We start from the raw sequence: 12,659 nt of genomic DNA, 5'->3' as shown, positions 1-12,659 counted from the left end.
AAGATAAGTTGCACAGGAAAAGCACAGTGTGCAAAGTGTGGAAAAGGGCATGAAGAAGCAGACGGGTGCAATGGACCAACGCACTGTATCAACTGCCAGCAAGATCACGAAGCCAACAACAGGAGTTGTCCGGAACGGGAAAGGAGAATGAATATCATCCGGAAAATGCAGCGGGAACGAGTGCCCTACGCCGAAGCAGAAAAGGACTATCCGAGAACGCAAAATTGGAACGAAAGACTGCTGGATGAGTCGGAATATCCGGATTTAGCGCATGTGGGGGTGGAAAACTCCCCATGCAGAGGAGCAGTGCCCAAACCATCAGGAGCCAAGGAACCTACACGTCGTTTCAACAACGGATGGGGAATAAGAAGAAACGGAGGGACACAACGGAACTCGTGCGGAACGGATCCGTTCAGTCGGAGGGATAGCTGCTCGGTTGACGAAGGTTTGCCGTCGTGTAACGATGGAAATACTTTCAGGGTACCAGAGTTCGATTGGTTCATCGCGCAATTGAGAAGAGATATCATGCACTTTTGCTGTGGGAACGAGTGGAGGACTGCAATACAGGCTTTGCGGAGAAAACTGGAGGAGAGATTGCAGCTAGACAGATCAGAGGTTGAAACTGACCAACTACTCATCGAGGTTGGCATGGAGCTCGAGAAAATACTTGAAGGAAGAACTACGACAACGAACATCCAGAATAATTCGTCCAATACTGTTAATGGGCTTCAAAACCCTAAAGATGATCACAACATAATATACAAAGTATAAGACAACCAGAAAAACGAGAAGAGCTCTATGCGTACGAACCAATTTTTTTTCGACGAAAATCAGCAAAATTTTGCTGAATTTTGCCGAGCTGAATGATCAGCAATCATTTCAGCAAAAAGAAATTACTGAAAATTTCGGCAAAGTGATCTGACATTTCATTTGCCAACTATTTGCTGGATAATCAGCACAATCGAAAAGTTTGCTGAAAATTCAGTTGGTTTGGCCGTTGCAAGATTTGACAGCATTATGCTGATAAAATTCAGCAAAATATTTTTAATTGTTTATGTCGTCAGATCTTTCGATCCAAATTAATAAAATAATTTTTAATTTTTTTTTAATTTATTTTAAAGAACACATTGGAAATTTAAAATTTTTATAATAGATATACACATTCATCAGATCTGTGTGAATGAAATGATTTAGAGCGCTGGACATCCTCTTCGATTGGATTGGCTGAAAAATATATTAAATTTTCCATATCCAAGAAGAAGAATTCGGTAGTGTCCACATGAGCATTGTTTTGGAAATCAGCAGCAACATCCCGATAGTAGAAAGGACTATAATCAGGTACAACAAAGATCCCCTAATCAAGGAGCTAAACCAAATGAGACCGCAGTACATTTACTCACCGGAAGAGATGGTGTCCGTTTTCGCTGAGGCTGTAGAAAAAGCCTCTTTTAGTCTGAAAAACAAAAAGGCTAACTTTTTAAAAGTCTGGTGGTCCTAGAAGATCGCCAATCTGTATGCAAGCAAACGGGAGGCCCTCAGGGACTACAATACACAGCAAACGGAATCCAATTACCTACTGCTGAAAAAGGAATTTAAGAAGGCGATTTAAGAAGGCGGTAAGGAAGGCCAAACGGGAACACATCAAGGAAATGACGGACAAAATCGACGAGGCAACGCCCCCCGACAGCTATGGAACATTGTCAAAGGAATTGACACAGCATCGGAAAGGAATCGAACTCACCGGCGATGAGGGAGAAACGTTCATGGATCACTATTTTGGAGATAAATTCCGTGAAATCGTCCTACCAACGGCATCTACGGAAAGAACTTTAGAAGGATATGAAATGGCAATCAAGAACGAAGAAGTTTTGTCCGTTCTACAAGATAGGAAGAAGCACTCGGCGCCTGGTATAAATGGAATATCGTACGCGGTGTTGAAGCAATAAAGTTCGGCAATGAAAGAAAAAATTTGCGAAATGCTAAGTAGGGTGTTTGTCACAGAAGAGATTCCGAAAGAATGGAGGTACACCGAATTAGGCCCATACCGAAGAAAGCGTGGTCAGCGGAACTATGAGACCAATTGCCTTAATCAACGTGGAGATCAAGCTGATTAACTCAGGAGTCAAAAACAGATTGAATGAAATCGCAACCTTGAAGAATATGATCCCGGAACTATCTTTTGGTTTCCGGAAACATGTTTCGGCGACAACATGCATAAACTACGTGGTGAACTCGGTGCAAAAGGCAAAGGAGGAACATAAGGAAGTTTTTGTGGTGTTTCTGGACGTGAGTATGGCGTACGACTCAGTGAACACATCACTACTCTTGGACAGCATGGCAAGGTTAGGAGTGCCGGAGAAACTAATCAGTTGGCTACATGAATATCTACGTCACCGGAGCATGGTTCTGCAAACTAAAGAAGGAACTGTAGAATGCGAAGTGTCGGAAGGACTTCCGCAGGGCTGTCCACTGTCACCTATTCTTTTTAACCTGTATACAGCGAGCCTACACGCTATCGGACAACGATTGTGAGCTTGTGCAATTTGCTGATGATTTCGCGGCCATCATCAAAGCAAAGTCAGTCGAAGAAGCTGCAGGATTATGCGCGGAATTCCTGGGAAGATTGTTCGATAAACTGCAACAGCTAAATCTGAAAGTAAACAACAAGAAATCAGCAATCATTCCCTTTACAAGAAAAAGAACCGACAGGCGGAAGGTTAAGGTCCGTGGAGAGCAAATCGAACTAGTCAACACGCATCCTTATCTTGGCTATGTGCGTAAAGGAGAAAGCGTAAAAGAGAAAGCAGGAGCTAAATTAGGTCTTTTGAAAATGCTATCACGTAAATCGAGCGGAGCGAATCCTGAAACACTGGTGAAGATCGGAAATGCTCTTATTCGAAGTAGGATGAAATATGGTGCAACGGACTTCGGATTTCGGAAATGTTGCTAAAACGCATCTGAACAAACTTCAAGTACTACAAAATGCGTACATACGGAAAGCAATGAACTATCTCAACAGTACACAAGTTCATGTGATGATAGCTGAAGCAGGCCAAATACCGATGGAACTGTGGGCCGAAAGCCTCACAAAAAGAGAATGAATAAGGTCTCTGTGGTTTAAAACACCGCTGATGAAATTCATAGGAGAAACACTGGACAAGGGAATAGGCAACGAATCGTACCTCACGGAAATCGCGGACAAACATGCGGATTTGCTGTTCCAGGTGCATCCGTCGGACAAAAATTTGCACTTCCTAACATGGATGAGGTATTTCGAAAAGGTGGAGTTCGACAGATTTGTAAAGACCACATTGATCAAAACCATGCCCAAGAAAGAACGCACCCCGGCGATCGTGTGGCAAGCGATGTTCAAGGAAGCATGTCTAACACGGTACAAGGACCATAATAAAATCTTTACCGATGCCTCAAAGACTAGCACAGGAACGGCCTTTGCAGTATTTGATAAAACGGACTCGACCAGTATAGCTGAAAGCATCAACGCAAACTTTTCAATCACGAATGCAGAGTTGCTGGGTATCCTGAATGCGATCGAGTCGGCTAAGCAAAAAGGATACAGCAAAGTGGTAATCTTCACAGACTCGAAGAGTGCATGCGAGATGGTATTGAATGAGAGTCTACTCAAAGAAAACTACGTGCTTGGAGAAATCTACAAGGAACTTCAGGACGTCAGAGGGAATGCGATTAAAATCCAATGGATTCCGAGCCATAATGAAATTAAAGGCAACGAAATAGCAGACCAGATAGCAATTAAAAAAAACCAAAGATAAGCAAACATTCTGCCAAGGAATAACACTGGGAGATGCGCTAAACCTTAGTTATAAGGAAATATGGGAAGATTGGAACCGCAAGTATAAAAACCTATCGACCGAGAAAGGAAAATGGCATTACCAGCTAATGGAACAACCAGGAAAGAAAATTTGGTGCAAAACCCTACAGTTAAACACGAAAGCAGTTAGAATACTTAACAGAATAAGAAGTGGACATTGTTTAACGAAAGAAACGAAGGCTAAATGGAAATGGGAAGTTGATGATCGTTGCGATTGGTGTGAAGTTACCGAAGACCTGAAACACATACTGTACGACTGCCCCCGTTACAACAACAGCAGAAACCAGTACCCAACTTTAGAGTATATGAAGCCATTAGAAGAAACACTTAAAGAAGAAAATGAGGACGAAATGAAACAAAAAGTTAAATTTCTAGAAGAAAACCACCTACACATCTGAAAATGTTAAGGCTCCCCCAGACCTAAGCGATTTCATCGCCGCGACGGCGACAACTAGTCGCCGCGATTCTATCGTTGGGTCGCTGCAGGCAATGTTCTATTTACGCTTCCATACCAACGGCGACAGAATTGCTGTCGCTAAGCGATAGAATCGCGTCGCGTGTGTTTGGGGGAACCTTTAAAGAACCACATCTCACACGGAAAACGGAACATGAACGATAGGACAAAAGGATTGTCCAACACATGCAAGTGGCAAGATGGACCAATCGTGGTCTTAGCCAGTCAGAAAGACAAATCCAAAGAATAGAGGTAATAAACTATAGAGGTAGATTGTCGCTGACGTCACTGGCGAAACATCTTTTGCTGGCGAAGATAGGGCACTAAATGTCAACGAAGGAAAAATCCGTACGTTTTGACAGATAGGTACCCAACATGTTTGGGAACGATAACAAAGGGAACCGCAGCGACAATCGTCCTCTATAGTACCTCTATTATCCAAAGGAAAGAAGCATGGAAGAATCATTGAATTGGGTACTAGATCGAAAAATGCTCGTTACTATATTGAAAACAACAACAAATGTCCCTTCTTGTTTTGTTGGCTTTGTTATTGCCCAAAGATGGTCTAGTAGCCTAGAAATTTGAATATATCGACAGAGTGAGAATACTATACACAAAATATGAACAGAACACACCGAGATAGAGAGGTTATCGAGATGTAGAAAGCAAAAATGTATGTGGATTGAAGGGACCGTGAAAACCACCGACGTAGGGAGATATCGAGATAAAGAACATCGACATGTAGAGAGTCGACTGTTTTTGTTTTTCCTGTTCGGGTGTTCCACTGCGACCTGTTATTAGATCTATTGTAGCGTTACCCGTATCCTTAGTGTTTAAGTGCATGTCGAGTTACACCAGTGCTATTGAGAGGCAAGGCAGTTTTCGCAGGTTTCGATACAGTTGTTGTTTTGTTTTCTCAAGACCACCATGACAAGGTCCCTCTATTTAGACCCTTCACAGAGGGCAATCCCATTGAAGGCGCGCCCCTTATCAATAGGAAATTAATCCTTTCTTGAGAAAACTGAACAGTGATACTGTTTTTGGCCATGCATCGGAGCCCTAGCCACATCCTTGTCTTGCTTCTAGAATATCACCAGTAAAACAATGAAAACCCGGGATTTAGTTCTGTCTACAAGGCCATTTCAAGCAAGAGAATTTGTTCAGTAATAAGAACTTCCGTGTGTTCCTCTCACTCCCATTGTTCATCAGTTCAAGAAGAGTTAGTACGTATTTAAACCCCTAACTCGATTTTCCTAGCAGTCAGTTCAGCCTAGGACCGGGTACCGAGGTTTTTTAACTAATTGCTTGAAAAGTTGTTTCCGCTGCATACAGTCTAGCATCAAACAAGAGGAATTCGAGTCTTTCAACTGAGTGCAAGGTAACATTAATTATGTTTTATTTCTGAGACTGCTGTGTGTAGCGGGGACTAAATACGACGAATCCTTAATTACCACAACTTATTGCCTTAGCTAGAAAAACGGATTAAGCTAGGGCTCTGTTTGGTAGATCTTACACCGCAACACACTACGTCAAAGTGATCTACCGTGTTACGGGACAGAGTCGACGGAGTACCGTATGCCGGAGAGTCGACTGTAGTACCATATGCCATCGGGATCCATTCGGCGCTTTCTGGTGCCATGGATTAGGCTGGGAGTTCTGACAAATCACTTTAACATAAAACATGTACTGATAAACAAACGGCACAAACATTCCAAGGTTCAAATGACTAATAACAGTCACATGTTGTCGTGAAGGAAAACGTGATTCAGACCAAAAAAACTATGATGCCATTAAATTCCGACGGATAAATATACCACTGATCAAATACTTTATTGATAACCGATTTGAAGTATTCTATTGTTTATCTTACTGGAAAGTGACCAATTGAATAATAAGCAAATAAAGATAACTTAGAAAAACATTGAAACCTGCTCGCAGGAGGACTCGCGTGGACTTGTGAGATTGAAAAGACAGAAAGTCGGAAGCATATTCCATTTAACTTTATTCATAGTCTTCGGGAACGTTCTCGCCGACACACGGCGGCGCTTCCCGCAAAATCCTTAATCTCATTGAACTAGTTCTATGCCAGTTGTGGTTTGTAAATATGTTTATAACTAAATCAACAATTCGTCTAGGGCTGGTTTGCAGCATGGGTGTGTCATGATAGGACATGAAATTTTACACAAATGTTGTTCATCAACGAATAAATAGTTTTCTTGTTTGAATTTCGACCGTTTTCTCATGTATCAAAGGAGGCCATGCCGACTATTCTAACCGGTTATAAAGGTTACTGATTTGGATATTTGTGTCGTTATAATGGGTTCTATTAGGTTATGTGATGTAAATAGTGTGTTTCGAGTCCGATGTTCTGATGTAACGAACGTGTATGGCACTTTAAAATTAGTTCCCATCTGCTGTAAAGTGGTGAGATTTTATTCTGATTTAAGAGGGAGAATTGGAAGTTTATCCGGAGGTATTTTTCTTTGTTACTGTTCAGTGCAGTCCAGTGTTGTATTCGTTTTTTTATTAATATTTAAACAAAACTGATATGATTGAAACTCTTTGTTTCATGGACTCGTTTGACTAAGCTTACACCCTTTCTTTAATATATTTTAACTTAATTCGGTTACGTCTATTTATATGTAGTTAAAATTGTAAAATTTAGAAGAACATTAAAGTAAAATTAATTATTATTATTTCACGGACAACGTTTACGCTTAGCCATAATAATTGGCAAATAGACCTTGCAAATAACGTATTACAAAACCAATAAATAAATAATATCGGGCTGAAACACTTAAAAAGCCAATAAGCTTGATTGCTTAAAAATTACGATTGAACTTATGGAAAAATGAAAACAATATTTACATAACTCAACAATCCTGCAAAGCGGATTGCTCGCGTCATCTTTTTAGTTGGCTAGTTTTGACAGAATATGTTATCCCAATTTTTCGATACTCTGATTGCTCTTTTGGTGGTTAGCTTAATTCTCTCTAACTAAAGATTGCGCCATATCGGGCCTCATAACATGCATAATTGTACAATTATAGCGCCCTCTTTCTATCTCTCGAAACATCGAAAGTACATGCTAGTACACAGCATAGAAGCTACATTTAGAGTTAAGTGCTGCCAGTCTCTTGGTTTAGTTCTTTCCGCCGAGTAATGCCTGAATTTCGGCATTGGTTTTGCCTTTCGTCTCCGGCACCTTGAAGAATACGTACAACGTACACACCGCCATCCAGAAGCCGAAGAACCAGAACGTCCAGTCCGAACCGAGCACTTCCTGCATGGTACCGAATGTCTTCGTAACCAGGAACACCAGCGACCAATTGAACATGACTGTGAGGGCCGAAGCCAGCCCTTTAACATCCGCGGCGCACAACTCGCCCATCATCATCCATGGAATCGGCCCGAAGCCTAATGAAAAGCTGATGATAAACAGCACTACCGATGCCAGCGGAAGCCATCCAATTCCAGATACATCTGCCTTGTCATTCTGCAGCTTGAAGTACACCCCCAGAACGACTAAACACGAGCCCATGATGAAGCTGCTCTGCAGCAGCAGAATCCTACGACCGGCCTTATCGATCAACACCGACGAAACGAAGGTCATCAACACCTGCACAACGCCGACCACAATTCCGCAAATAGCCGGATCCATAGTGCTGCCGGCAGACTTAAAGATGGGCACCGTGTAGAAAATGACCGCATTGATGCCGGAGAACTGCTGGAAGAACATCAGCAACAGTGCAATGAACAAAGCATTCCGATTGGTGGTTTTGGTAAAGAGGTCCGACACCTTGGCTTCACCCTTGACGGCATCCAAATCGCTCTGGATGGTTTCGACGGCATTCTGTGTGTTGCAATTCGGGCCCCAGAACCACTTGAGAGCAACGGCGGCATCGCTGCGGCGACCCTGAAATGACAGAAAATTCAGAAGAACTTTGAGTTTTTGGTGGATTGTGGACCATATGGTTTTAGTTTCAGTTGCCACAGTCAAAAAATCTCGAGGCATTAGTGCTATGGCATTTTCGGGTTATTATTTCTTAAATTGCTTTTCGAGCAATTAAATTAAACCATCTATTTACCATCAAAGACGAAAATATTGAGACTCACAGGCTTATAAATGTATTGCCCTACCCAATTTTTGTTCGAAATTAACTTTTAAACTTTCTAGTATCTAGTATCTAGCATCTGAAATAAATTTCAATCAATCTCACCTGTTTCACCAGATACGTTGGACTCTCCGGAATGACCAGCATGGCCAGAATCAGCAGCACCGGGAACGCTGCGCACAGCACGCTCAGCGTTGTCCAGGACGTGTACGGTCCAACGGCGTACACGAACAGAATTCCCACCGTCAAAAACAGCTGGAAGAACGCACCCAGCGCCCCACGAATCGACGTCTCGGCAATCTCGGAGATGAACATCGGTGCCACCACACAGGAAGCTCCCGTTGCGATACCGATCACGAATCGTCCGGCGTACAGCATCTCCGCCCCGGACGCAAAGATGATCAACGCCCAGCTCACCAGATAGGGCAGCGCCAGCGACATGGTGGTGTACTTGCGGCCGATTTTTTCCGCCAGGTATCCGGCCGGAAGGGCACCGCAGAAGGCGCCCACTGCCAGGAAGGCGCCCACCCATGAACCTGCGGAAGATGAAACCGGATCGCATCAAAACAATCGCACGAATGGGTTTGAACAGTAAGTGAGTAAACTGATGTTTTGATGAGTAGCTCTGATAAGGGCGGGAAAGGTTAGCACTCGAGTCGAGTGAGTGCGTAATGATGCAAGTTTATAGTGTTTTGTAGATGGAGGCGACAGTAGCTGACAAGGGATCACGTTTTGCAACACTTGAGAAGGATTAACTTGGCAGCAAACGGTGCGGTACAATAATATCAATAAAATGGAGAGTTTGCTTGAATTTGAACAACGCTTATGATGAGTGCCGAAACCGGAAAGGTACTGGAATTGAATATTGCCGGCAGTGATAAGCGTTAAATTAGCTTCGGTAGCACACCAAGGTTCCAATAAATAATGGCATCGCCATGAGAAGGGGTGTTGTTTCGATCATATACATCGAGTGGAATAGCACTTCAGGCAGGATCATCACGCTTTGTTAATTATAAAAACTATAATTAAAATAAAATTTAATAATGCATAACATTTTTATAATTCTTTTTAGGTTTCTAGAGGGTCAACAAAACAAGGCTAAGGATCTGCGACCGAACAAGATGAAAAAGCTTTATTAAGTATTAGCTGAAAAAAATCAACAGATATTATACAAAATCTGGATAAATTAAACTCAAATCAGTATTGAAGTTATGAACTTCACGATCGCACTTAATTGAGCAATAAGGCGGACCACCGTGGAGAACCCGTCTTAAGATATCAAAGGGAATAACATTCTAGATTGTTTTGCAAAGAGACGTGAAGATTATCTTTGGTAAGTCAGCAGTACAATATTGCATACCATGCGTCTCCATCTCAATCATTGAAAAAAATGATTTCCGGCTTTGGCGCAGTTCACCACACTACACGCTGCGACATTTCGTAGGTACAACTTTGACTCCGCCCCCAACAAATTTGGTTCGGTCGGAGTATAGTGGACTATTGTACGTTGTACGACTGTTGGACAGACGGTTTCAAAGTTGTAAAGTTCGTCGGATGAAATCAAAACCGTTTGATTTTGCTCAGACTGGTGGGCCTAGTCAAATGTTTTACAGAACAAAAAAGGTCTATTAGAAAATTTCTTCTGCGAGCGGCGGGATTTGTTTTTAGAATCATTTGTTGTCGAACCGTAAGTACGGAATTAATGTTGTGCTCCAGACACTGACCATTTTGGCCATCGAGTGGTCCCCTGGAAGATCCGGAACATCCATAGAAATTATCATTCAAAAATGTCAGCGTAAAGCACCGGGATTGTTATAATCATTTCTTGTTGAACCATGGTCTTTATGTTGTGAACCACACTCGGACCATTATAGCCACCAGGTGATCCCCTCGAAGATCCGGAATATCCGTAAAAATAATCTATTGAAATTTTTTTTTATCATATTTTAAAACCTTCTACATACGTTTCAGCTCCGTATATTCTTGCTGGGTGGGATAGGAAACCTTCCGACTCATAATGGAAATCGCGGCAGCTATATCTGGACGGGTTTTCACAGTGATATACAATAGCTGTTCTACCACTTTCTGGTACGGCTTGTTTCGTTTTGCTTACCGTATCCAGTGTTCATAAGAATGTTTGACGGTTTAGCATCTTCCAGTACAACAGATTTTACCAATGCATCGATGTTCTTGGGTTGACTTTGGTGAAAGTCTCCAGCTTCATCTCGCACCACTTCAATGCCCAGGTAATGTCGGACATTCCAAAGGCAACTGATTTTGAAGTTTCGCTTGAGCGTTGCCTCCAAGGTTTTGGTGATCCAGCCATCAATCAGGTCATTGACGTAAACGAGAACGTAACACCACCTTCCTCTAAACTGCTTTCGATACAAGCAAGGATCTGCAGCATACTATTGGAAACTAGTTAGTTTGAAGACCTCTTGAAGGCGATGATTCCACGAGCGTACAGCCAGCTTCAAACCAAAGGGCGTTTCTTCGATCGGCAGACCTTGCTGTCCAACTGCACATCCAGGGGGCTGTCTCATGAAAATCTCCTCCTCAAGGTTGCCGTGGAGAAAGGCCGTCTTCACATCGTACTGCTTAACCATCATTTTTTGTTTCGCCGCAACAGACATCAGGGTCCGAAACGTAGTTTATTGTTTATTTATTATTGTTTATTTTATTTCGTCAACCAACGTAGACTAGTACATATACATATACATGTTTGTTTTTGTAATGCTATAGTATAATTAAATAATAGGTTTTTTAGTAAAGTGATATATAATTTTGATTTTGAATTTATATTGCTGAATTTGTAATGTTTGTTCTTTAGAAATACTGTCTAATGTTATGCCGAGACATTGTTAAGTCAATAGTTTCGCAGTGTTGATTGTAAACGGCCATCATTCGGTTGAGAGGCCCAAATTTGGCGTAATTTGTTCGGCAGTGGTTGGTTAAAAATAATGTTCTATGTCGAAGTAGCCGAGAAGGTATGTAAAAGTTAAATTTCGATAAAATTTCAGTTGAATCAACATGTTGAGAAACTATATCGTTAACAAATGAAACCGTTGCACATTCTCGACGTTCTTTCAAAGTTTGTATATTTATAAGCATGCAACGTGCTTCATAAGATGGAAGAGGAAATGACGTCCAACCTAATTTACGAAGAGCGTATAATAGAAATTGTTTTTGCACTGACTCTATTCTTTCTTCATGTGTGGTTGTATAAGGCGACCATACAATGCTACAATATTCCAGTATAGATCGTACATATGAAATATATAGTGTTTTGATTGTGTAGGGATCCTGAAAGTTGAAGCAAAACGCTTGATAAAGCCTAGCATATTATAAGCTTTGTGGATGATTGTGTTATAGTGATCAACAAGAGTTAGTTTCGAATCTAAAATCACTCCCAAATCCCTAACTCTTTCGTGTCTTTCTACAGTATTGTTCCCTAATACCATTTGTGTATTTGGTGTTATTCTTTTTCTGCTGAATGATATTATGTTGCATTTCTTAACATTCAGTTGCAATAGGCTTTTTCTGCACCATGTATAGAACATGTGTATTTCATTCTGGAATATGATTATGTCGTCTTCATTTTTTATTTCCATAAATAGCTTTATGTCATCGGCATAAATTAAAATCTTTATATTTTTGAGAATGAAGGTAATGTCATTTACATATAATATAAATAAAAGAGGGCCAAGATGAGAGCCTTGTGGAACTCCTGAAGTGACTTGAATGGGATTGGATTTCTTTCCGTTAAATTTTATTATTTGTTGCCGGTCTGTGAGATAAGATTCAAGCCATCTAAGGAGCCTGGCTCAATTCCAATTTTTTGCAATTTGAAGAGTAACATTGGAATGTCAATACGATCAAACGCCTTGCTAAAGTCAGTGTATAGAGCTTCCACGTAGTTACCATTATCCATTGCATTAAGAGAATAGTCAATCAATTCTATTAAATTTGTAGCGGTAGAGCGACCTTTGAAAAATCCATGCTGCTTATTCGTAATTCTGTTTTTAAGTTGTGAAAATAATTTTTCATTGATAATGGATTCAAAAAGTTTGGGAATGCAAGAGATAATGGCTATTCCACGGTAATTACGAATGTCAGATTTTTTGCCTGATTTGAAGATAGGCACAAGATAGGAGCTTTTCCATACCCTGGGAAAATTTCCGGATTCCAATGACAATCTGAAGAGCCAAAACAAAGGTGCAGTCAGCTCTTTAGCCAGACTCTT

At 41.3% G+C, this 12,659-nt stretch overlaps 1 protein-coding gene, 1 long non-coding RNA gene and 1 pseudogene across 5 annotated transcripts in view; 2 read left to right on the top strand and 1 right to left on the bottom strand.

Moving 5' to 3' along the window:
* Positions 1-3,617: 3,617 nt before the first annotated feature.
* On the top strand, positions 3,618-4,245 carry LOC134223070 (uncharacterized; annotated as a pseudogene).
* Positions 4,246-6,286: 2,041 nt separating this feature from the next.
* Positions 6,287-12,659, bottom strand: part of LOC134223016 (facilitated trehalose transporter Tret1-2 homolog) — a 113,450-nt gene continuing 107,077 nt past the window's right edge. For all 3 annotated transcript variants that reach the window (XM_062702168.1, XM_062702162.1, XM_062702156.1), the window contains 2 exons: positions 8,522-8,952; positions 6,287-8,217 (listed from right to left, as the gene is read on the bottom strand). In XM_062702168.1, the coding sequence (XP_062558152.1) occupies positions 7,444-8,217; positions 8,522-8,952 (1,205 nt within the window). In that variant the 3' untranslated portion in view covers positions 6,287-7,443. The remainder of the gene's footprint in view (positions 8,218-8,521; positions 8,953-12,659) is intronic.
* Positions 8,960-11,731, top strand: LOC134223078 (uncharacterized). 2 transcript variants are annotated; one of them, XR_009982461.1, is made up of 3 exons: positions 8,960-9,749; positions 10,388-10,504; positions 10,576-11,731. It is a non-coding gene; the product is annotated as an uncharacterized LOC134223078 (long non-coding RNA). The 2 variants fall into 2 exon arrangements; XR_009982460.1 differs by having other exon boundaries at positions 8,960-10,103.

This window comes from Armigeres subalbatus, chromosome 1 (assembly GCF_024139115.2).
Source record: "Armigeres subalbatus isolate Guangzhou_Male chromosome 1, GZ_Asu_2, whole genome shotgun sequence".
Lineage (NCBI taxonomy): Eukaryota > Metazoa > Arthropoda > Insecta > Diptera > Culicidae > Armigeres > Armigeres subalbatus.
This window is presented reverse-complemented; position numbering and strand designations above follow the sequence as displayed.